At 56.3% G+C, this 25,433-nt stretch overlaps 1 protein-coding gene across 2 annotated transcripts; it reads right to left on the bottom strand.

Moving 5' to 3' along the window:
• Positions 1-3,585: 3,585 nt before the first annotated feature.
• Positions 3,586-19,602, bottom strand: IMPDH1 (inosine monophosphate dehydrogenase 1). 2 transcript variants are annotated; one of them, XM_027075413.2, is made up of 15 exons: positions 19,341-19,602; positions 15,100-15,201; positions 12,944-12,992; positions 10,857-10,958; positions 10,654-10,728; positions 10,175-10,381; positions 9,940-10,027; positions 8,943-9,142; positions 8,205-8,295; positions 7,861-7,956; positions 6,461-6,604; positions 6,210-6,354; positions 5,740-5,883; positions 5,526-5,609; positions 3,586-4,329 (listed from the first exon to the last, which is right to left on the bottom strand). In XM_027075413.2, exons 1-15 carry the CDS (start codon positions 19,508-19,510, stop codon positions 4,308-4,310), a joined length of 1,719 nt encoding a protein of 572 aa, XP_026931214.1. In that variant the 5' UTR covers positions 19,511-19,602; the 3' UTR covers positions 3,586-4,307. The 2 variants fall into 2 exon arrangements, with proteins under 2 accessions (XP_026931214.1, XP_026931215.1); XM_027075414.2 differs by having other exon boundaries at positions 15,100-15,198.
• Between the last annotated feature and the right edge of the window lie 5,831 nt (positions 19,603-25,433).

The raw sequence follows: 25,433 nt of genomic DNA, 5'->3' as shown, positions 1-25,433 counted from the left end.
GGGGTGGGAAAGTGACGTGCAGGGTCATGGCAAGGTCCCTACACAACAACAGCTTCTGGCTCCCTCTTCCTTCCCAGCCGCTCTACCCCTGGTGACCTTCGTCCTGATTTCCCTTTTCTGGAGAACCTTCCCACCCACCTTGCCAGCTTGTCAGAGGAGACCCCTGTGGCTTCAGACCAAGCCCAGGGGGCAGAAGAGAAGCAGAAACCTGCTCTGAGAGACCAAGTCTGCTGAGTTGGATGCAGGCAGCCCCTGATGTACATTTGCCCTGATGTGTGGGGTCAAAACACAGGAGGCTGTTGGCTGGGGGTGGGGGTGGGGGGGGGAATCTTCCATCACGAGTAGAGAAACTAAGGCACCCAGAGAGGGAAAGGCTGATCTCTACGTGTGCCAGGCTAGTACTGCACCCTGTTACCATACCATTCCTCCTCCCCGACACTAGCTGGGATGCGGGGTACAGCTCACTTGGGAGCCAGACACCCTGCAGGTGAGGGGCCCTGTCCTGAGGACAACAGGTACAGGAAGCAGGGTTTTGGAGCTGGGACCTGGTAGGTGTTGCCCGGGGTTGCATGCTTTGACCCTGGCCCTGCCTCTGACCAGGCACCCTGCTCAGCTAGAGGTGGAGGGTCGCTGGGGGAAGGGCATGAGGTGGAAAGAACTGGCCCCCTAGCCCCAATAAGGGAGGGGTCTATGTGAAAAGTGGGAGGGGACACAGATCCGGAGAGGTTGGGGTCAGAGTCTGGCTCTTACAAGCTAGGAGGAGTCCTGACGGAACAAAAAGCTTTAGTGTGAGGGTGGAGGGAGGAGCTGCCTCTCCCCCCATGGCTCATCCCTCTTCCTCTCTAGACCCCACTCCTGATGTGAGGAGATGGGACGGAGGGGGAATTGAGGGTAGCTGGGTCGTGCACAGCTGGGGTGCTGACCCCTCTCCAGGTTGGTTGCCTACCCACTTCCTGATTGGCACTAGAACCACAGAAGCTCAAAGAACCCTCAGAGGGCTAGCCTGGCCCCTCCCGAGCTGCCAGGTCAAGCCATCTGAGCCCCCTTGCTCTCAGCCTGCAGATGTGGGGCGGGGGGGGGGGAGGAGGGGAAGGTGGGGCCAGAGTCAAGGGCCACTGGCCACCTCTCCATCTGTCCTCCAGGGTGGGCCACCCATGGCTGCGCTGCTACCCACCAACTCTCTGACTCCATTCCCCTGTAGTGTAAGCCGTGCCTCCCAGGTTCCCCCGGGCTCCTGCCCTGGCTAGACCAAGTACTTGCAGCTCTCCCTGGCCCGTGGCTTTGATGTGCTGGCCACGGAGAGTGTGCTGAGCCACCTCCTGTGGGTAGCGGGGCAGGCTGCCTGGGAGCTGGCGTTGTTGGGGGGGACTGGGACGCTGGCCGGCTGCCTGCTGGTGGTGCACGCCCTCTCCCTGCGTGGCTAAACCCCCGTGCAGATGCTGCGACGCGCGAGCCAGGACCTGGGGCGCCGGAGCAGCATGGCCTGGTGCCTGCGTGACCACATCTTCCATAGCCTGGTGGCAGCCAGCCTGGACTACATGGATAGGTGAGTGTGCCTGGGTGAGGGTGAGGGGGTGCCTGGGCCACCCACACCAGGCGGGACCAAGTGGACACGTTCTGCTGATCCTGGGGTCTATGACCTGCATCTGTCCCAAATGTGGCTCTGGACTGCCTCTGAATGTCCATCTGATGTGGCCTTCCTACCCAGAGCGACTGTCCTTTTGTCCCAGCCAGGGCCTCCCCTACTGTGGCCGAATTATACAACCCAGAGCGAGCGTGTTGTCTGGGGCCAGCCGGCGCACGTTCGTCTCCAGCCTCCATTCCTTTGGGGAGCGTGAGGGCAAGTAGGACGCGGGAAGCCGGCTTTACTGAGCACCGCAACCTTCCATGCCTTTCTCGCATCATCCCTGCAGCGCGGGCATGAGGTAGACGCTATGCTGTGTCATCTGAAACTCTTCTTTGGCAAGTCTCAGAAATCGCGTAATTGGATTCCCAGATTTCCTCAACAGTGATTCGATAACTTGGGTCTTGTCAGAATCACCGGGGCCCAGAGGCCCAGAAAGCATCCTGCTTCAGTGAGCCTGGGCTCGTTTTATTTTTAGTTCCCCGGGGGATTCTGACACACACCGAATTTAAGGACCATTGTGCTTGAACTTCCTCTAGAAGAGCCAAATTAAGGCTAACATACCTCACGTAATGCAAAGGTCATTATTACAAGGTAACCCATTGTATTGGTCAGCTCTAATGGACCCCTTAGGTCTAGCTCAAAAGGAAAATGTTCCCTTTGAACCACTCACACACTTGATGCTGAGCGGCTCTGTATTTCTCTAAAAACCCTTAGATCTTATCCATCTCCGTTGCCGGTCAAGCTGATTGTTGTACGGTTTTTGTAAAGCAATGTGCGAGACGAGCTATGAAACATGGCCTCATTGTGGTCCATCCCTTCTCGGTTTTTACCGTCCCCTGGTATCCGTGCATCCTTCTCCCACCGAGCTGTGTCACCTCGGACTCTGAGGTGCTCACTGAGGCCACAGACGCCAGGGTGCAAGGCCTCCAGGGACGCTGAATGACCCAGTCACTTTGCAACAGCCCCTGGAGCAGTCACTGAACTAGCTCTGAACCTACCCAACGGTCCTGCCCTCCAGGTCTTTCCTTCTCATCCCTGAAGATGCCACAAAACTGGAAAATGCCACAGTGGAAGGCTGGCCCCAGCCCAAGGGGCTCTTTCAGGAAGGGCCTGGGAGAGGGTAGGTACTGGCATGGGATGCCAAGAGTAGCCTGAGGCAAGCCCCCCACCCCCAGCAGTCACGGGGATGTTTCTGGCTGTTCTCCACCCACAAACTAGCGCCTCCTACAGCCTTTGCTCATTCCTGCCACTGGAGCATTCAGGCCATCTTCTTTGCTCCTGCTCCTGAGTGATGTCTGCACCTTGGTGGCACAGCTGTGTGCCCAATGACCAGCCATAACAACAGAGGCAGAGGAAGGCAATGTGAATGTCCCAGGACCCCCAACCCTAGGGATATTCAGCAGCCCGTGTGTCCCTGCTGTCCCCATCAGGAGGGGTTTGAGGCTAGGACACGGGTCCTGAGCAGCAGACGAACAGTGGGAGCTAACCCACTCTACCTGGTACCCACATGTGTGTCTCAGCTGGTGACACTGAAGGCCCTGGGCTCAGCGGTCAGGGCCATGGCCCTGCTCTACTTCTGCCCGTGTCCAGGCTGCACCGTTCGGCATCACCAGGCTGTAGCGGGTACTTTCGGGCAGCCACAGTGAGGCTCCCGATGCCCGTCTTCTACAACCACGACCACCCCTCTGCCACGCTGCCTGTGTGAGCTGCTGTCCACGGGTAGCAGTGAGCGTGCCGGTGTAGGCACAGGCCTGGGAGACCTCCCGTCACGCGGCCCACCTGCGCCAGTACCCCCTGGAGCACCGCCAACACCCTCCTCACCTTCCTGGGGAGGCTGGGCCTGGTGCCCCTGCCCCCCCCCCGGCCCAGCTCTGATGGGGGCTCTGGGCTGCAGCTCACCACCAGGATAGGGGCCAACTGCCCAGTGGACGAGGGGCAGAAACAGGATGGCAGAGGTATTGAGACCTCTTGATTTATTCAGGTTATTTAATATACAATGACGCAACTGTGACCCCAAAGTGTGCAAAGTTAAAGCCTCCGACTGCAGCTGAGAGGAGAGGGCAGGAACGGTACACCTGGGGATGGCGGGGAGCCAGGAATGACGGGCAGCCTCCTCCCCAGGGCCAGGAACAGGGGGAGTGGCCTGAGGAGCAGGGCCTGGGGAGCCTAGGGCCAGGGGAAGGGGGCAGAGACCTCCCTCTGGCCTAGGTCAGGAGCCCAGAAGTGCCACATGGCTGAGCGGGCAGCAGCCCAGGTAGGGGCCAGAGGCAGGGCCAGGAGAGCACCATTTCCGGGGTGAGGAGTGGGGAGGGAGGTGCCCTACAGAAGCCAGGAGGGGCCACCTGCCCCAGGGGTGGGAGCCAGGCCGGAGCAGGCTGCAGCGAGAAAGACCTGAGGCAGGCACAGGGCCTGAGAGCCCAGGCTGGCTAGGCTCAGGGGGACTGGAGGGGGGGGGTCCGGGGGGCTCCCAGGGCATCCGAGCCCCAGGAACAGTCCTGACTCTGCAGGGGAAGGCCAGGAGGGGCCGCAGACCCTCAGGGGCTCCCCTCCTCTCTCCCTGGAAAGGAGCTGGGGAATCCGTAGTGCAAATCTATGGACCACTCAGTTATGGAGGGAGGCTGTGCTCAAAGGGGCATCCTGGGGTGCACCCCCTCCACTGCCCCGGCTTCCAACACCGTCCTCAGTACAGCCGCTTCTCGTAACTGTGGGGACAAGGCAAGAGGGGAGCCAAGCGTGGGTGTCTGGACCCTGCCCTCTTCCCAGATTCCCTTGCCATTAGGCCTTGGGCTGCCAGGGTGGCCCCACATGGGGGGCCGGAGGGGGGAAAGAGCAGGCCCTGTGCCTCTGTCTTCCCCAGGCCAAGGCTCCTCAAAGAACCATGCCAGGTCCAGAGACAGCCATGCTCCTTCTGGCCACAGCTACAGCTGAGTAGCCTGTCCTCAATGCTGGGGGTGGAGACAGAGCTCAAGAAGGCACAGCCCAATCTCCTGGAGCAAGCTCAGAGCAAGCCGAACCTCTGCTGCCCGTGTCTCTGCCCCACCCTTGCACACACCGTGGCCTAGGCCCCTTGCGGTCATTGGGTCCAATCCAAGACGGGGAAGCCTCAGGCCTGCGGTCAGGGACATCTCTCTGCACCTCCGCCGGAGGAGGGGCTACTGTCGGCTGCCCCCAGCACGGTGCTAGCCCTAGGGTCCCTGTCCCACGATTACACCCCAGTGCCCCCCTCAACCCAGTGCCCCCCACCCCGAGCCCAGGTCCCACCCACACTGCCCCTGCTCTACTCTACACTTGGCCCCGGGCAGCGCGGTTACTTACACGGCAGAAAGGTATAGCTACGGGAGGATGGGGCAGAAAGAGACACAGGTTAGATGCCCGCCTATGCCTGGGGGGCCAGGCCCTCTCGACCAGGGCGGGGATGCATGCCTGCAACTTGCTGCCAACTAGCACTGCTCCCGCCCACGGTGGCCCCGGCACCGGCCCTGGCATCTGTCTCTCTGCCCTTCCCGCCAGAGGGCTCGCGCCCCCAGCCTCCACCAGCCTGCTCGATGCTGCCACCAGCAAGAGCCCAGCACCACCAGCCCCTGCCACCAGCCACCAAGCTTCTGAGCAAGCAAGGGACTGGGAGCCCGGGAGGGGCTAGCAGCCGCGTCTCCCATGCCCTGCTCGGGGAGATGCCCGAGGGGAGGGGAGGGGCCTTGTCTGCGTAGGGGCTAAAGGACAGGGTTCAAGGGTGGGCTAGGCCCTGCAGGACAGGGTGATGGGGTCATCCTGCAGCAGCATCCATCCCTGGAGCAAATGGCCCACGGGATCCCTGAAACCTCAGCTTGGCCTCTGAACCACGGCCCCACCTGCCCGACCCAGTGCCAGCCAGATGGGGCAAGGAGGCCACCACACTTACGAGTGCAGGCCATGGACGCCACCCTCGATCTGAGCCGACATGGTCCGCTTCTCAAACTTGAGCTCCCCTGAATACATCATGGACCTGAGGGCGGGTAGGTGGAGCAGGTCAGGGACACCACAGGAAGAAAGAGAGAGGAAGCAGGGAGGAGCCAGGAGCCTCCCAGGTGTCCCCCCACCAGTGCCCCGTCCCACCCACTCCAAGTCCCACTCACCGCAGGACTGACAGGCTACGGGCACCAATATCCTGGCAGCCGTGCTGGATACCTGCTATGAGGTAGGGCACGAACTTCTGAATGGAGCCTTTGTCCTGGATGGAGCCTGAGACCCCCTGTGCGATCTTCACCTTGTCCCCCTCACTGCATGGAGGGCAAAGAGACTGAGCCAAGCCGCCCATGATTCAGGGGAGCCCACCCCCCCTCTCGAGGGTACCAACAGAGGGGATGCCACGCAGAAGCCCCCCCCACCCCGAAAACAGCCACTCCCCGGCTGCCGTGTAAAAAAGCCTGCGTTCTGAGTCAGATGGCCCAGGGGCAACCCCACGTCCGCTGCCTGTACCCTGTGCCTCGGTTTCCAGAACTATAATAGGGGGGACTGGGCACCATCTTGGGAAGTCAAAGGCGGTGGTGGAGGCTGAAGGGTTACGGGCCGATCTGCCTGGGGGCAGGGTTCAGAAGCAGGGCACCTGAAGTATCGTTTCTGGCTGCTGCTGCTCTTCTCCATGGCATCCAACGAGCCCATGCCCCGGTATTTCTTGAGCCTCACCCCATCCGAGAAGAAGTACTCGCCAGGGGCCTCCGTGGTGGCGGCGAGCAGGGAGCCCATCATCACTGTGGTGGTCGAGGGTTAGTGCCTCTGGCCCCATAGATCTCCTACTGCCCTCGCCCGGCTCCCAGCCCCCCACCAGCCCGCCCAATCCCCAGCAGACCCCCTCACCTGTGGAGGCTCCAAGGGCCAGGGCTTTGACCACATGACCCACGGTCTGGATGCCACCATCAGCGATGACCGGCACCCCAAAGCGCCGGGCATACTCGGCCACCTTGTACACAGCAGTGCCCTGGGGCCGACCGCAGGCCATCACTGCGGGAGGGTACACAAGTCAGAGGTGCCAGTGGCAACATAGGAGCCAGGGGTGGGCCCCTTTCTCCTTGTGTCCGACCTCTGGGAAAAGGGACAGGGCTGGATGGTATGTCTGAGGCACACGACGGGTGGCAGCAAATAACACAGGGTGACTGTCACTCCAGGGACCCCTCCACCCATCACAGCACTGTGCGGGATTCTGAGGGGGGTGTGCCAGTACTGGCCTTCCGAGTATAGCGCCCCCACCCCAGACTGGTGCGTCCCCAGCATCAACCTCTCTCATTTGCAAAGCCTGATACCAGGGTTGGGTGCTCACAGCCTCCTTGGGGATACTGGGTTGCATTTCTTTGAGTTTAGTTGTCCAAAGCCTTCAAGTACAAGGTTTTGCGTGGGAATTCTAAGGAACCAGGACTTATTGAGGGCTGGAGATAGAGAAGAGGCCTTCTCTCCAAGTTCCCGTTGTTTGTCTTGACCCTGTTGCATCCCAAGATTTAGAACAGTGCCTGACACATAGTAGGTGCTCAATTAATATTTAAGTTACTGAGGAAAGGCCCATGTTTTACCACAGCGGTCAGCTAAGGCGAAGGGTAGAAGCTTAAAAGCAGAGGCTCTAAAGACCAAATGGGTCACTCAGTGTTCTAGAGAAATGACTCTCACTACAGGGGCCGGATACATCCCCTCAGGTCAAGCCAGGACCCACAAGTCAGACACCAGGCTCCAGGGAGCACCCCTCAACCACACAGGGACACGCGTCAGGGTCTCACACTGCCCCACTTCATGCTCAGGAGCGCACCCCGCAAAAGGGCTTTGTGACTGAATGGATCCCCCTCTCCCACTGTTGCCATGTGGCCATAAGGGCGTGTATGTCTTTTCACAGGCAGGGACGTGCTGTCTCCATGCCTTAAGCATCTGCCCGTCACAAAGCTGGTCCAAACTCTGAGCTGGCTTCCAACAAGCACCTCAGAGAAGTATTCACACCAGCCTCGGACCTCCAGATTGGGCCTTCCTGACCAGAATCTGAGAAGCAGGCTGGCACACACCCGAAACTCGTAGCAACCTTATCTTCCACCAGCCTCCCCCGAGTCAGTGGGCCGGACGGGCAGAGTCCGAGCCCAGGTCAGCCCCGAACCCACCATCCTGGGAAGGGGCCTGGCGCAGCAGGCATTTACCGCGCATCTGTGCAACGAGAGGGGGGCCCCAGCGCCTGTGGAGGGCCAGTGGGGTGTTCTGATTGGCATCACTCTCCTGACACATACCTTCTTGGGTGATGCAGATGGAGCCACAGCCCATCCCCACACGCAGCCCGTCCACACCAGCATCGATCAAGTTCTTGGCCTGAGCTGCTGTCACCACTGGGGGTGGAGGGGACGGTTTGGAGGAGCGGGGAAAAGAGGAACAGTGTGAGGATGGGATGCCCCTGGCTTGCCCTGGGGCTGCCTGGGACCCCAGTCTAGCCCCCCAACCCAGAGTGACCACGCCCATTCATTCAGCCCCCTGTGCCCGTGCAGGAGCGACGCTGTCACCTAGGGATGCTGAAGGCCAGAGAAGTTACACAGCGAGGGGGCAAGGGCTGGGGGCTGACAGGGGACCCTGCACTCACCATTCCCCCCAATCACCTGGAGCTGGGGGTACTTCTGCTTGATGTAGTGCACCATGGCGATCTGATACACAGAGTTCCCTTGGGAGGAGTCCTGTGAGAAGGGGGACGGGAAAGCTTAGGCTTCGATGGCTAATAGTCCTCACGGGGGGAGGCGGGGATCACGAATGAAAAACTCCTGAAATTGTATGAAAAATGTCATGAGAAAGCTCTTCCCCTGCCCCCACCGGGGAAAACACTTGACGACTCTCAGCAGACTGAGTCTCAAAGAGGCCTGCTTTCCCCAAAAGGTTGAGCACCACTGGTTCACAGGCTCAGAGCAAGGCCCCATCGTACCCACTGTGTGGACTGGTCCTCACAGCAAGGAGATGTTGCCTGGGGCTACATCCCGTTCCCACCACTCACTACCAGACGAAATTACTGAATTTCTTCAACCCTGGCTTCTTCGTCTGACAACGAGACCTGGTATCATACGTCAGGGAGCTGTTGTAAGGTTCAATGAGTTCATCTACATAAAGGTCTTGCAGGATCTGGCAAGCGGGAGGCTCTCGAAGAACGTGAGCTAGAAGTATTAGGGTCAGCTTACGAGTGCAGGGGGCCCTCAGAGGGGACTAACAGTTTGTTCTGAGCCGTCGGAGTACCAGTGACCCTCCTAATTCCAATTCCAAGCTGAGGGGCAAAGCTGAGTCTTCATAAGCTTCTACTCTACGAAACCACCCTGCTCCAGGGCAGTGCCCGTACCAGTACAATGACATCGGCGCCTGCCTGGGTGAGCAGGTCCAAGCGGTACTTGTCATCTTCACGGGTGCCCACGGCCGCCCCGCACAGCAGCTGCTTGTGGGAATCCTTGGAGGCGAGAGGGTAATCCCTGTTCTTCTTCAGGTCAGTGCGGGCAATGATGGCCACGAGCTCATCACGATCATTGACAATGGGCAGCTTCCCTGGCGAGGAATGCAGAGGTTAGGTGAAGGAGCAGGCCTCTCAGGGCGGGGGTGGGAGTAGGGGACAGTGAGGTCAAAACAGACCAGGCTAGAGATCCCACTGAAGTATCCAAACCAGCCACTAGGGGACAGCACCCGCCCAGGAAATGCTCCTAGGGACCTGGACCTCTTCCCAAGGAACAGGAAGCAAAGAAACCTCGCGGCCAAGTAGGTGCCGGAGCTCTTCCTGCCCTGTGGCCTAACCAGGCTGGGTGGGTGGCCCCTGAGCACTGGCAGCCTTTCACCTGCTAGGCCACAGGCCACAGTGGTCGAAAACTCCTAACCAGGGCACAAATGTGAGGCTGTCCTGCAAGGAGGAACATGTGCCCTCCCCAATACCGCCCCTAAGAAACAATCCAGCATGAGCCACGGAAGCATTTCCCAGTGTCTCCCACGGGGACCTGATGAATGTTATGTCAGCAGCCCCAATGTCAAATAAATTTAATTACAGGACTTCTCAGGGCCTTCAATAAGCTGACACACAATTTCTTATGGAATAAGGGGGTTAGAAAGCAGCATGTTTCAGACTTTTTTTGTGTGCGTGATGAGCATTTCACAGGACTGGCTATTTGGGGAGACATACTGTGGAGATGCTGAATAAGGACGTCAGGATTCATGCTCCAGGCTGGGATTGTCTGAACCTTCCCAAGGCCCAGCCTGGTTGCTGGGACAACCTGCAAAGCTCTAAGGAGACAGGGGGCCTGGGGTACAGGGAGCAAGTCTGGGGGGTCCTGAGATTTCCGCTTACTCCCAGGTACCTTTCTTGCTGCGTTGCAGGATCTCATTTGCCTCTTTCAATGTCACACCCGCCGGAGCCACCACCAGCTCATTCCGCGTAGTCATCACCTGTGGAGCCAGGAACATTTGCCTGTGGGTTGGCAGGTGAGAGAGAAGGGAGCCAGGCCTCCCTCTGGTCCCTGGTCACAGGAACCAGCGTGAGGCCCCAAGATGTCAGCCATGCCCCAGCCACACTCCTCCCTGCCCTGGAGGTACCTCACTAAGGAGGGTGGTGTGGTCCTTCTCGGCAAGAAAGTCAATGTCTCGGGAGGTTACGATGCCCACCAGCTTGCTGCCCATGGTGCCTGTCTCAGTGATAGGGATGCCCGAAAAGCCATGCCGGATCTTGGCCTCCAACACGTCGCCCACAGTGTGTGAGGGGCTTAGCACTACGGGGTCTGTGATGAATCCCTGTTCAAATTTCTGTGGGTAAAGACAGGGGAAGGAAAAGGCTAGAAGTCGTCAAGGTGGTACACAGCCACACCACAGAGAAGCCAGGGCCCTTAATGGGGAGAGAGGGTGGTGGGAAAATGAGGGCTGGGCCCCTTGTCCCCACCGTGGAGACGAGCAGACAAGACCCCACGGCCGTCGGCCAGGGGACGCACCAGCCTGCAGGGCTGGCGTGGGAGGGTAGGAGGATCTCTATGGAGGCGGCGGCCAGGTCGCATCTTTCTGGGGACAGGCCTGGTACTTGCCTTGACCTTCCGCACCTCATTGGCTTGGAACTCCGGGGTGCAGTTGTGGTGAATGAAACCAATACCGCCCATCAGCTGGGGGTGGAAGGGAAGCAAGATCAGAGCCAGGGGCCCACACTCTCACGCTGCAAACCTCCCTTCTGAATCCAGCCCACCCTGTTCGGTTCCCCAACCCTGGGCCCCCACCCAGGTGTCTGACTCACAGCCATCGCAATGGCCATGTCAGCTTCTGTCACAGTGTCCATTGGGGAGGAGATCAGCGGTGTCTTCAGGGTGATCTTCCGAGTCAGGGCTGAAGTCAGGTCCTGAGAATAGAGGCGGGGTCTAGGTGAAGAGTTTTACCATTCACTCAAGAAACATTTATTGAGCCCCCATGGGCACCCAGCACCAGGACAGGCCTGCAGCCATAGAACTGAACAAGGCAGGTGAGGTCCCTGCTATCCCTCCTGGAGGTTACATTCTACTTGGAAAGAAAGGTGACAAACACGAAAAACACATAGATTATCTCAGTCAGGATAAAGGCTCCAAAGAAAGACAACAAAGAAAAGTGGCCACCGGAAGAAGGATGTGGTGGTCAAAGCCTCTTTCTTGGGATGTGAAAGTGAGAATCAATCAAGTCAAAGTCTGAGGGGCTGTCGTTGCAGGCAGAGGGAGCTGTGTGTGACACTTGCCTCTGGTTCCAAGTCTTTCTGAGGTGTATTTAAGAAAGAAAAAGGCTAGTGCAGTAGGGAGAAAAGGGAGGGGCGGGAGCTAAGGGGTGAGGATGTGTCGCCTTGAAGGCCACAGAGTGGAGCTTAGATTTGACTCTGAGATGAGAAGCCACTGGGGGGGCGGTTAGGGTCTCAGGCAGAAGAGAGACATGATCTGATTTATGTTTTAAAGAGGTCACTTAAGGCTCCAATGTGGAGAATGGACTCTACGTGACGAGGCCTGAGGCAGGGAGGCCACCGAGAAGGCCGCTGGACAGGGCCAGGTGGGGCCAGGACAGGGCCAGGAGGAGAAGGCACGGGAAGTCTATCAGGCATCCAGGAAAGTAAGTGACTAAGGGTCTGCCACTCAGAGAGAGGTCAGGGCTGCAAATACACATTTAGGAAGAATCTGCCTCTGAGATTCAGGCCAACAGCTTGTGGATCCTAGCCCCCAATGCACTCACAGACTTTGGCATATAATTTTTGGAGATCCATAGGCCCTTGAAGCCCATCCACAGATCCTGGTTCAGAACCATGGCCCTGCAGTCAGAAAACTCCCCCATCTCCTCCTTCCCCCACTGTACCACAGGGCAAGAGCCACAGCCTTCCTGACACAGGCCGTAGGATGGGGACATCCTGAATGGCCAGTGGGGGGACTTTTCCATCCCTTTCTTCCTCACACCCCACTCAGGTCTGGCACAAAGCCAGAGAGCTTGGTAAACTTTGTTAAACTGAACAGCTGAACCAAGACTTCCTGGATGCTGTCAAAAAAGACATATCCAGAATAGCCCGAATTTCCCCCTAAAAATCTGTCTGCGTCAGCCCTGGCAAGCAGGCTGGACATGAGTTTCCCCAACATAAAAGCGATCCAGGTACACTCAGGCCCTTTGGTCTTTCATGAGAATCAGACCTAAATAAATATCGATAACAGCAACAAAGGAAACTATTTTCTCAATGTGCACAAGTTCATCATAGAATAAGCTAACTTTTCCATGAAATGACTTCCACTCATCAGCACTTAATCCTTGGCTTCTGTGATTTTGTCACATATTAACTGTGTAAAGGACATTGTTGATTCACTTGGCTCCTCACTTATCACTTGGCCCCTCCAATAAAGCGAGGCACTGTGTTTCCTTGTATTTGTCCAAAATCTAATTCTTTCAAATCCTCTCGCCAATTCCTGTGCATTATGGATCCACAAACAAGTCTGTCCGCCTCATCCAAAGTCGCCATAATTTTACTGGCTTCTGTCATGTCCTTGCTCAGCATTTCAGACAAAATCCAATCCTTCCTGTCTAAGGTAATAAGGCCGCCACACCCACGCCCATCTTCTTTTGGGCCTTTTGGAACCTCACCGCGGGTGCTGTCAGGGACAGCCCTCCCGCTCTGTGCCTGGCCCACCACTCAGCGTACCCCTGAATCCCCACAGCTGCCTCTGCCCCATTAGACATAACCCACTGCACTTTGCCAGTTTCTCTGGCAGAAATAAAGGCTACATTCCCAAGAAAAGTCTCCCCCACACCCCGCCCCTGAGCATGAAATCAGCCTCTTCTGCCACACACATAGTCCCTCTCCCCCAGGTCAGCAGAAGAGATACTCACCACCTCATCAGCTATGAAGTCTATGAATCCTGGGAGAATCAGGAAGTCGCTGTGAAGACAGAAAAGTGAGTGTTATTGGGTGGGGAGGGGTACCCGAAAGGGCCAGGGCCTGCCATGCCAGGGGAGGCAGCATGGAGGTGGGAAGAGGGGCAGAGACTGGAGCCCTCCGATCCCTGCTGTTCCCTGGTCAGGGCTGAAGCACCCTCATGCCCCCCCAACTAGCATCTTGCTGACTCCGGCCCAGAGACCCAGAGCCAAAGCCAGCAGAACGTCTGTGGACCTGGGGTGCCACCAAGGCAGTTGGCCCCAAATGTCTATTGCCCTCAGGGCTAAGAGTTCATTGAGGGGCACAGAAGTTCCTGTAATGACACACGTAGCAGATACAGGGCCTGCCCTTGAAAACTTCTCAATCTTCATAGGGGGAGACAGTAAGTAAACATAGAATGAACCCGAAAACAATTTACTGGTGCAGCATGGCATGGACACCACAGAGCACGGGACACGCTGCACAGCCTGGTGCCAGGGCTGCTGAGTCACACAGGGTTCAGAACAGTGTGGAGGGACCCCAGGGGGCTGAGCGTGAGGCAGGTTCTGACAGAGCAGGCACTCCACGCCAGTTGAACTGGAGCGACCTACAGACACGGCCCGGGATGCGGAAGGGAAGGAGGGGGCTTACAGTTGTTAGGACCAGGATGCTGGGGCCCTTGCCAAAGTATGACAGCTGCCAACCCTAGGGTGGGCCATGGTCACAGCAAACCCCAGAAGGGGAACGTAGGCCTGCATGGGTATGGTAAGGTGCCGTGCCATAGGCCCTATGGGCTCAGTCGGCCTGAAATCACAGGGCCTTCACGGACTCACCCAAAAGCAAATGCTCCACACTTTAGGAACACTCCTAACTGGACTAAGCAAAGAAACGGCACCCCAAATGCAGGAACGAAAAGCTAGAGGATGGACGGGAGGGGTGGGGTCTTTAACCTGCCCCAGACCTAGAGAAATTCCTAGGAATTTCTCTAGGGAGTCTTCCTAGAAGACTCCAGTGAATGATATAGCAAAGAGATACTTTCTCCTCCTTCGTCAAAGACCACCAAACGAATAAAAACCCCTAACTGCCCCTGCCCTTGGCAGCCTTTCTGTCGAGTGAAGAGGCCTCTGTGGCTCACTGAGAGGCAGGACAAGAAACGCGGGAGTCAAGGCCCCTTGACATTTTCTAAGTATTATACCCATCCTTCACCTGGCCCATGCCTTAGCCCAGGCAAGAGGAACCACTGAGGAGTGACTGGGAATCCTGGGGTCTAGGGAAACGGCCTGTCAAGCAGGAACACTTATAGGCAAACGCAGGGACTGGCAGGAGACAGGGCAGAGATGCTTTCGGGTCGCCAGCATCCCTCCTCCTCCTGGTCCCAGGTTCTGATGCTCTTTCCTGGCATGGACACAGTCCTGCAGCCAGGAGGAGAGCTAGTGCCAGGCCCGCAGCCCGCAGGACAACTGGCCCAGAGCCCATGGAAAAGCAAACTAAGCCAGGGGCAAACAGATAGGTCGCACCCTCCTCCAAAATCCCATATGGGGTGGGCTTGGGGTGGTAGTCACATAATACTAATGTCCCCGGGGGCACTAGTGCTAACCTGTGGGCAAGCAGGGGCACAAGTGGAAGGCTGGATGGGTCCCTGGGAACAAGGAGCCATCCCAACTGCCCAGTTGGGCCTCTCCTGGAGGCAACACCCAAGCAGCTGCCTTAACTGCACTCCAGGGTCCCTTCTGCTCTCATGTGACGCTGGGAGCCAGAGGGTGTCCTGGACCAAGGTCTGGAAAAAGTCTCTCCGTAACTCCCACATCTCCAGTTCCTACACACCCCAAGTCCCCTCCACGGGGCCAAGATGCCCAAGAGAGGAGGAAGGAGGCAAGCCGGACCCGGATCCGGCCATAAACGGGGCAAAGCACCGAGGGCCCGTGATGTCGCTGTGCCACGTCCGTCTGCTCTCAGCGCGGGCCTCCTTCCTTCCCTTGCCCCGCCCCCCCCCCCCCCCCCCCCCCCCCGCTTCCAGTCACTCGAATCGGGCGTCACCGAGGGGGGAACCGTGCACGTGCGGCGCCAGGGCCGGGGGATCGCGGCGCGTTGGTGAATGCACCGATGTGGGGCCGAGGCCCCCGGGGCTTACTTGTAGGTGAGGCCGTCGGCGTTGGCGAAGAGCTGCTGCGCGGTGAGTCCATCCTCGGGCACGTAGCCGGTGCCGCCGCTGATCAGGTAGTCCGCCATGCTGCTGGGAGACACCGCGACCCGACATAAACACCCGCGCGGGCCGCCCCGCTGCTGTTGCTGCTTTCGCCGCTGTCGCCGCCGCCGCCGCCGCCGCCGCTGCTGACGCCGCGCCGCGGCCACGCTGCCGCCGCGGGCCAGGCGGGCCGGGGGCGGGGGCTGCGGCAGCGGCAAGGCGGGCCCGGGGCGCCGCCCTCTCCTCCCGCCCCTCCCCCCGGGAGACCGCCGCCTCCGCCCCGCACCGCACAAAGGCCCGGCGGAGCCCGGCCCAGACGCCGCCGCCGCCCGCAGTGGCACAGCGGCCCCGCGTACCGGGCGGGGGAGGGAGTGTGGATCCAGCGGGGGAGGGGACTGAGCCAGGCCGGGACACGCCCCCTCCACCAGTTTTCGTCCCGCCTCCTAGGCCCCCCGTAGCGCCCCCTTTGCCTCCCCCCCCCCCATTCGCTCCCTACCTGGGTGGCCGATACCTGGCGCCCTCCTGCCCCCCCCACCCCGAGCCTGCTGGCTCCCGCAGACCTGAGTCTCTCCTTGTCCTACTCCCCACCCCCAGGGTACCTCTAACACGGTTTGCCTTTACCCAATACTAAGGGCCAGACTCTGATCAGGGCTTGGAGCCCTGAGAAACTGGTTTGGGCTCACAGCTCCCCAACACACAGGAGTTTGTGGTTGTGCCCTCCCAGCAGTGTGGGTTCCCATCTCCCCCAGCATCATTCCTAGGGGGCGGGTATTCTTAACAATGACACTCCCTGACCTTTAGGAGGCCTTGAAGCCCTCTGCCGTTTATAAGGCATTTTTCATAAATGATCACATTTACTCTACAATCCATTAACTGACAATTATTAAGTATTCCCACTTCGCAGATGCAAAACCTTCAGTTCAGAAAGCAAGGAAGGATGAGTACTGCCTCTGATTCCTGATCCAATGCCTCCGTCTGCCATCCCTATCCCCAGCTCAGAAAGTGGTGTGTATATCAGGGTTTTAAGCCCATAGAAGAAAGTTTGTTTTTATTTGGGAGCGTAGTGTGATAGGATGGTGAGGGAGGATCATAGGCCTGGCTTAGGCAAGTATGCACACAAATTAGGACAGAGGCTATGGAGGTTTTGAGGATTTCCCAAAGCAGAAGTTTGGTGGCCCTGTGGGCCCAGCAAGACCCAGATTTCTACATGGGGGCACTAAGATTTGGTAGCAAATTGATTCACATGGGGAGAGGAGGGGTGGCGGGGGGCAGACCCTTCCCTCTGTGTGACCGGAACTGCTCACACTACTCCCTGACCAAAAGCTAGAGAGCAGACCCCCAACCCAAATTCCAGGGTACCCTCCCTCCTCCTCCTGTGGTCCCCACAGCTTACTTCTAGGTAAGGGAAGAGAAAGGCAGGGCAGGGACACAGTCCTCCCCCTGGCAAGGTGGCTGTCTGTGGTGCTCCCTCCCTCTCTCCCCAGCCCTGGGAGGCTGGATTTGTTTACCTCTCCGCAGTTTGGTGGCAGCCAGGCCCAGGGGAGGCTCCCTAGGACGCCCAGCCCCCCCCCCCCCCAGTGACACCCCGGGACCCTGCCAGGAAAATACAGACTGTTCCATCTGTATGCAGAGGGGAGGGGGACCTTCCCACAGAGCTAGGGCGATGAGGCCCATGAGGCTAGTGCTGGAGGAGACACACAGATTCCAGTGTCCTCTTTCCTCTTACTGTGAGGGATGAAAACATCACAGACCCCCCTCCCCCAAGCTTCCCTGCCCACCAGTGGAGCCCTGAGGAGGGCTCCTGATGGGGATTTCTGAAGGGGCTCTGGCACTGGAAGGGAGGGAATGGGCCTGCCAGAGTTCTCTGCTGAGTAGGGGTTGGGGCCAGCTTGCCTCTTCTGGCTTCTCAGCACTCATGGACTCAGCCTGAGGGCCCATGCCCTACGGGGGCACCTGAGGGGCACAGCACTAGGACCTCTCATTGGCCATCTGGAGGCAGAGCAGTGAGACAAGCCAGAGAAAGGACCCTAGCCATTCAAAGCTACTCTGGGGCATTTTTCTAGCTGCAGAAAGGCCATTGCAAGCACGGAACACAGCTTCTCCTGTGGTCTCTCTAGATGTCTAAGGGGCCTGCTCTGGGGCACTATGCTCTACAGCAAGGATCAGGAATGGATACGGTACTATTCAGGATTCCACCAGAGCTGGGGCCCAGGACAGCAGGTGGATTCTGCCATCTCAGATGACCTTAATGTGACATCGGCCCCAGCCCAGAACTTGGACCCAGGGGAGGAGGCTGCCAGGCTGAGTTATGGGGAGGGTCATTTTCCCAGTGATGACAGACCTTATGGTTCTACTCCCCTTCTGCTGCCTCACACCCCCTCCTGCTTTGACCTGTGTCAGGGCTCCTCATTACTCTAAGCTGCTGGGCTCAGCCCTGGGTTAGGCTGTCCTTTTCCAGAGACTGTTAATCCATCCCCGTGGCTTTCCTCCTCCCTCTTCCTGATCTTCCCCAGCTGCTTCCTCCATGGGGAGGAGACACCGAGGCAACCAGTGGGCCTTGTCAGCCTGAGGAAGGGCTTTTGGTCCCCAGAGACTCCCCACCTAGCAGCTGTGAGGCCAGGAGGGCAGAGGAGCAGGCCTAAGCCCCTTCTTCAGGGCCGTGGGGAAACAGTGCCCAGGCTGGGAGCCTGGAGATCTCTGTCTAGGGCTGTTTGAAGGGACAAGAATTCAAAACAATTTTGAGGGAAGGGTGGAGATGAGAAGAGGTAACAACAACAATGTTACAGCACTGTTGAGCTGGGACAGGGGACATGGCTTGGCCAAGTTCAAGCCAGGGAACAGTAACACTGGCCTCAAACTCAGGACCCAGGATTTCTTATCCAACCCTGTCCCCTTCCCACAGCTCTAAGCTAGTGATAGCAGATGGAGGTCTAGGCAGCAGGTTTGGAATCTCATTACACCACCTGGCTGGGGCTCAGGTTTTACACAGGTTCTTCCCAGACTGGCGGGGGCGGGGGGTGGGGGATGGCCCCTTTGTGCACAAGTACAATCTGGAGAAGGAATGCTACTTCGTGGCCCCAGCCTGAGCTCTGAAATGATACTTTTGCAATACCTGTTCTAACCAAGGCACTGCCTCCATCAAGTGCCCAAGTGCCCCAGCCTGTTCCCTCAACCTTGTCTGGCCTCTCCCTATCTATCACCCTGGACCCTGCACCCTAGAAGCTGGATTTCCTGGATGCGAGGAAGGATAAGGCTGCCTGAACCTGAGTCAACTCTAGAGAGGCAGCCTGTGAGGGCAGGAAGGGCCAGGCTTCACCCAGCAGCCCCTTAAGCCTTTAAAAGTTCTTACATAAGCTGCCAGCCCCTGTGCCGAGCTGCAGGGCTAATTCCCCCAGACCACCCCCCCCCCCCAACCGAGCTTCCAGGTCACCTCTCCAAGCTGCTGAGCACCAACAGATGGGGCAGAGAAAGAAGTCCAAATCCTCTGGACCGGAAGGACAGTGGGGTTGCCTTTCAAGCTGTGATACAATCCAGAGATTAACCACTGTCTCCTTTTCAGCCGGTCTCCCCGGGGCCCAGCTCAACACCCCCACTCTTCCTCCAGTGACTCTTACAGACCCCAGCAGGCTAAGGGCAGGAGGGGGTCCTGAATCTTAGAAGAAACCCTGAGGTGAGCTGCACTGGCAGCCTCGTCAGACCTCACCGAATGGTGAGGAGGGGACAAGTGTCCTCACCCGGCTCTGAGGATGCATCCATCTGGACACCTACAACTGCCAGTAAGACTCTGGAGATAGCTCTGGGAGGAAACAACTAAAGGAGGAGTAAACAGTTTTGGACAGGGACTCCAACAAGCACTGTTTGAACCCCAGGAGTTGGAGCCACTTGGACCAGGTATCGTCGGGTGGTGTAGTGGAGGTCCGATACAGAGCTAAGATTTTACGGAGCGCTTTCCTGACCTGCTCCCATATGCAGCGCGGCACCGAACCCTTTGCCCTGCGCCCGCCCGCATCCCCCAACCAAAGCCAGGTGCGTGGCGTCGGAACCCGGTTTCAGGAAGTTAGGGGTTGAGGAGGTTAGAGGGCAAGGGTGCTGGGGCCTGCCCTTCCCCTCCCCGGCAGCGTCGCCCGGTTCCCGGAGCCGCCGCGCCCGCCCCGGACGCGCCCCGCGCGCTCTGCCCTGGGCGTCACCTCTCGGGCTCGTAGCCGGCCTGCAGCAGACGGGCGCTGTACCGCTGCGCCGCCGTCTCATGTCCGGGGTGTTGCCGGGCTCCGGACTCCGGAACAGCAGCGGCTCCCCCTCCCTGCAGCGGCAGCGGGAGTAGCCCCGACCCCGCTAGAGGAGCCAGCGGCCCCTCCATGCGGAGGCCGCTGCTCCGGGCGGGCGGGAGCCTCTCCGCCTGGAGGCTCCCCGGGCCCCCGCTGGGGAGTGAGCGCCGCCCAGGCGGGTGCCGGGGAGGGGACTGGGCCTCAGGGGGTGGGGCCTGAGAGTCGGGGGCGGTGCTTGAGTGCCGGGGGTGGGGCATCTAGGGAGAGGGAGGTGCGGCCCTGGCAAGGTGTTCGGACTCAGCCTGTCTCTCCCGTCCTGGGATCAGTGAGGGGATACCGGGAGATGACCGTGGAACTGCAAAGGAATCCGCCCCCACTATCACTTTTCCCGCCGTCTGGACCGTCAAGGTTCTCCCGGCTCCTTCTAAGAAAAACCAGAAGAGGAAAGGAGCCGAGCGTCTCCAAAGACCAGTGGAATGATCCTTTGGGGCGCCTCCTACCGGCCATCCGCAGACCTACCTCAGCTAGGACAAGATAAATGGGGGAAATTTTCCAGCTCCGTTTGCCTACTGCCCCCTTTACCTATTCAACAGACTCCCTAACACTGGAGGAAAATAGGTTTTCCTCAACTCTTAACTGCCACTGCCGGAGGAAGGAACAGATTAGGCTTCAATCTCCTTAAGGAAAAGGGCCTTGTCTGCCCTCGTTTGGGGTATCCCATAACCAGGGAGTGGGGCTGACCACACAGGTGTTCAAACTTGTTCATTTCCTGACTAGAAAACATAACTTTTCCTCTTTCACCATTGTTATTATTCTTGTCGACAATGATCAAGCATCTAGCCAAGATGGCAAAGAGCCCTTGCCCTCAGGCAATTTCTTTGAGGAGACAGAGTAGATAGAAAACAAACACTTGACAATTCTTATACCATACACTTAAAAAAAATCTGACAATCTGAGGGAGCAAATGGTAAATACTGAATGACTGGGGGTGTTTAAAATGTATTTCAAGAAGGCAGAGTTATGGATCAGACTTTTCAGCAACTAGTTCACAAAGGAAATTGAATTTACGCTGTGGTAGGATATTTCATTTTATCCTGCCTGGTATCTTTTCCTATACATGTACACAGATCGACTCCCCAGATTTAGGATTAAAACACAGTTTCTCTGATGCTTGGCCACACACAAAATCCGGTTACCATAAATGCCATTACAGACAATATTTTTGCTATTGACTGTGTCCCCTCAAAAGTCCTATTTTGAAACCTAATCCCCAGTGTGATGGTATTTGGAGGTGGTACCTTTGGGAGGTGATTAGATCACAGGATTAATGCCTTTGTAAAAGAAACCCCCAGGGGTGCCTGGGTGGCTCAGTCCCTTAAGCGCCCAACTTCGGCCAGGTCATGATCTCATGGTTCATGGGTTTGAGCCCCACGTAGGACTCTGTGCTGGCAGCTCAGAGCCTGGAGCCTGCTTCAGATTCCGTGTCTCCCTCGCTCTCTGCCCCTCCCCCCTCTCTCTCATAAAATGAATAAAGATTAAAAAAAATTTTTTTAATAACATAAGATAAAATAAAAGAGACCCCAGAAAGCTCCCCCACCCCTTCTGCCCTGATAGGACACAGCATCTATGAACCAAGAAACGAGCTCTCACCAGACATCAAATCTACCATTGCCTTGATCTTGGACTTCCCAGCTTCCAGACTGTGAGAAATAAGCATTTGTTGTTTAATAATATGCAGGAACAATGGTTAGTGTAAACTAAGCTGTGGCTAAGTTCTGAACTCTTGACTCACAGCTCAATGCAATATATTATAATTTCTATTGCATATTCATTCAACAAATGTTTACTGGGCACTTCCCCTGTACCAAATCACATGGTCATTGTCTCCGCTCTTGTGAGCCTTAGAGGCCACTGGGACAGACAGACAAACGGGCAAGGAGACTAACGATGTGAGAGGGGCTCTGACAGGGAGGAGACCCTTCTACACAGCCAGACTTCTGGCAGCACACAGAACATAGCCAGTTGTTCTGAGAAGGAAATGAGTCAGGCTTCACTTCAAAGGCCACTGGAAGTAGGCAGTATGATAAATAAATGACACGCATATACAGAATAAGTAGCCCGGAGCAGTGATCGAGATCTGGCCTCTCACTACAGGGTAGTTCTGTCTTTTCTCCAGAGCTGCTGGCTACAATGAGATTTTCTAGCAAACTATTCATTAAAACAATCACTTTTGATAGGATAACCCGAGGGCATCAGCATTTCATATGAAGGGATTTTACCTGCAGTAATGTCTAGACCAGTGGTTCTCACTGAGATGTTTGGCAATGTGTAGGGACATTTTGGATTGTTACGACTAAGGGAGAAAAGGGTGTATTGCTGGCATCTAGAGGGTAGAGGCCAGAGATGCCGTGAAACATTCTGCAGTGCACAGGACAGAGTTATCAAGTCCCAAGGTCAATAGTGCCGTTATTGAGAGAAACACTGGTCTAGAGGAACTGTTTGAAGAAGCCGGAACTAAAGCAAAACTACTTACTCTTCCTAAGCCAGCAGGACAATGGGTGTTTCAGTCGTTTGTCTATGAAAGATCTATGTATCCTCATTGGGCCTGTTTCCTCATCTGAGAAATGAGAGTGTTGTTGGATTAGATCTTGTAGAAAGCCCTTTCCAGCTTGCAAAAAGTATATGAGCCAAATACTTAAAGGATTAAGAGGCAACTAACATGGGGCCATAAGATTAAGGGGTGATGGTCAGTCCAGGTGCTAGTCTGTCTGTCCGTACTCCCTCATCTTCCAGACTCCCTGAAGTTAGGTGCACCATCTATTCGTCAAAAATGTATGGAGTACTCCTATGGGCAAGGTGCTGTGCTTAGGTGTTAGAGGGGTACACAGAGGCATTAGATACATCTCTTGCCCTTGAGTTACCCACACTGTAGGAGGGTGGAAAAGGCGAGGATAACTGCAATATGAGAGGGAAACTAATGGCGAGACCAACACTAAGTATATACGCATCAGACACCAGGCTGGGCAATTTGTTTATCCTTTTCTCAGCAAACCTGCTTCTCATGATTTATGTCTATTTCTCAGGCGAGGAAACTGAGGCTCAGGAAGGTTAAGCAGTTTGTCCACCGTCAGAAAGTGGTGATTGGTGGAGCCCCACGGCTTGTTTACTCCAACACCTGAGCCCTCAAATGTCGTCCTAGTAACTCTCATCTGCTCTACCCTGTACAGAACTGGACACCTTTGGCAGAGAATCTAATACAAGGTACGGCCTCTTGCAATGAACTTCAAAGGATGGTTCAGATTCTTTTGTGATTCAGATTTTGATCTGAGCAAGTTTTTCTTGAAAGAAGTGGAGTTTAGCTCGGAAATATTTTCGTTATGGGACAGCTGGGTGGTTCAGCCAGTGAAGTGTCCAACTCTTGATTTCAGCTCAGGTCACGATCTCACGGGTTCAGGTTCGTGTGATCAGGGCTTGCATGAGGCTCCGGCGCTGATAGCTGATAGCACGGGGCCTGCTTGGGATTTTCTCTCTGCCCTTCCCACCCCACCCCCGCCAAGTCCCCACTTGCCCACCTTTCTCAAAGTAAATAAACTTAAAAAAAAAAAAAAAAGAGGGCGCCTGGGTGGCTCAATTAAACCTCTCACTTCGCCTCAGGTCATAATCTCGAACTGTGAGTTTCAGCCCCGCCTAGGGCTCTGTGCTGACAGCTCAGAGCCTGGAGCCTGCTTCAGATTCTGGGTCTCCCTCTCTCTCTGCCCCTGCCCCACTTGCGCTCTGTCTGTCTGTCTCTCTCTCTCAAAAATAAACATTTAAAATTTTTCTGTAAGGAAATATTTTCTTTATGGGTCCCATTTCTTGTAAAATTTCATAGCAGACATCACAAAGTTCCTTGTTAACAATTGTTCCCCCGATTGTGGGAAGAAAGTGGACTGACTTTTTAGGGACAAACATGAACATCTCTACCCCACAAAAGTGTACCTAGGCCTAAAGGAAGTTGTAATGATCATTTCCACCTGCACTTCTTACAATTGAAAAAGCGTGTTTGATTTGTTCAACAGATTATTATGGAACACATGACGGGTATAACAGTGTGCGAGGCACGTTAGGATATATAAAGGAATCTAGCTGGGAAAATGAAATATCAAAAGCTAAATAACAATATAAGGTAATGGCTCTCAGCTGGGGGTGATTTTGCCTCCCAGGGTGCATTTGGCAATGACTGGAGGCATATTTGGTGGTCACATCTGGAGGGGCGCTGCTGGCCTACACTGGGTGGGGGCCAGGGATGCTGCTGAACATCTTAAAATGCACAGGATAATCCCTCACAACAAACGATTATCCAATTCAAAATGTCAATAGACCTGAGGTGGGGAATCCCTGATATAAAGCACGCACGTGCTCATTGGTGGTGCAAACTAAGCGTGTAGAAATTGTAAGAGGAGACCCAATGCTATCAGCTGGAGTAATCAGAAAAGATTTCACTGAAGGAAAAGGACGAATCTGGGTTTTGGAAGAAGTTACTTTTTTTCCTTTTTTTTAATGTGTATTTTTTAAAAAAAAATTTTTTTTTAACATTTATTTATTTTTGAGACAGAGAGAGACAGAGCATGAACAGGGGAGGGTCAGAGAGAGGGAGACACAGAATCTGAAACAGGCTCCAGGCTCTGAGCTGTCAGCACAGAGCCCGACGCGGGGCTCGAACTCACAGCCCTCACGGACCGCGAGATCATGACCTGAGCTGAAGTCAGCCGCTTAACCGACTGAGCCACCCAGGCGCCCCTTAATGTGTGTTTTTGAGAGAGAGAGAGAGAGAGAGAGAGAGAGAGAACGAGCGGGTGAGGGGCAGAGAGAGAGAGAGAGACAGCAGATCTGAAGTGGGCTCCATGCTGACAGCAATGAGCAAGATCATGACCTGAGCCGAAGTCGGACGCTCAACTGACTAAGCCACCCAGGCCCCGCCCGAAGAAGTTATGATTTAGGAAAAGAGGGGAACTGGGGGGGGGGGAGGGGACATTCCAAGGCGGGAATATAGCACGGGCAGAACTGCTGAGGTGGAGTGAGGTAGGGGGTTTCTGGGACAGTGAGCAGGCTATCCTGGAGGGAGCACTATCTCCACTCCACAGACTGAGGGTGGCACCAGGCAGGTGTTGACCTGTGAGGAAGCCGAAGCACAGAAAGCTTAAGAGAGGACCCTGTGATGGCCTCTGAGCTGGGGTGAGAAGCCAGTCCTCCTGTCCCCTGGGCCCTGGGCTTTCCCCACTGTAGTCCAGCTCACCCGAGCCACCGCCCCACCTTGTACTGATATCTTTTACCAGGAGCCAAAAGGAATTGGGGGGGGGGGGGCATCACCCAAACCAAAGCTTCCCTCTGTCCTGAATCTAGCTGGTCTACTCTGGAACATCACCGTCTCTTTACCTGAAATGACGTCCTATAGAAACCTCAACACACACACTTATACGCTTATCACATAAGAGGAGGCTGGTGGAAATAGAATCACATCCTGAAGAGCACCAAACACACAATTAATAGTCAACAGACTAACTGAGGGAAGAGAAGCCAGCAGATCAATAGAAACAGAATAGCTTCTGGCTGGCTGTGGCGCGAACGAAGAAGCCAGTAGGCACGGGACAGTGGGGAGAAGGAGGAGGCCTGGATGGGCAGGTCCTCGGGGTTGTCAGAGCTGGTGAAATGGGGGGGAAAATCTCACCTGGTGGCGGGGAAGGGAGACCGGGAGTTTCCCACTTAGACAATCAGAGGAGGCACAGGGCAAAGGTGCCAGAGGGGCAGAGGCTGTCCTGACTGGTGAGTGGCTCTCTCCTCTCCAGTTTACATTTAGGGGACAGTGGAGGCAAGGCATCCAGGAGCAGGGTCAGAACAGGGTGGAAAGGAGAACAAAGGGCAGGTGCTTTAGGTCAGAGGAGAGGATGCGGAGCCCGGGATTTGGGGAAAGCACCGAGTGGATTGCCAGGCGCTGTCACCTTGGGTCCCCACCGAGACGCCCTTCCCTTCACTCCC

This window comes from Acinonyx jubatus, chromosome A2 (genome assembly GCF_027475565.1).
Source record: "Acinonyx jubatus isolate Ajub_Pintada_27869175 chromosome A2, VMU_Ajub_asm_v1.0, whole genome shotgun sequence".
Classification (NCBI taxonomy): Eukaryota; Metazoa; Chordata; class Mammalia; order Carnivora; family Felidae; genus Acinonyx; species Acinonyx jubatus.
The sequence above is the reverse complement of the archived record's forward strand: the minus strand, read 5'-3'. Positions and strand labels throughout refer to the sequence as shown.

Bases quoted from the DNA above. Each gene is read 5' to 3' on its own strand.
- IMPDH1 (XM_027075413.2), bottom strand. From the start codon at position 19,510: ATGGAGGGGCCGCTGGCTCCTCTAGCGGGGTCGGGGCTACTCCCGCTG. The intron at 10,959-12,943 runs GTGAGTATCTCT...CTCTATTCTCAG, and splicing joins ACTTCATAGCTGATGAGGTG to GACCTGACTTCAGCCCTGAC. The intron at 4,330-5,525 runs GTAAGTGTGGTG...TTGTCCCCACAG, and splicing joins GGCGTCCATGGCCTGCACTC to TTACGAGAAGCGGCTGTACT.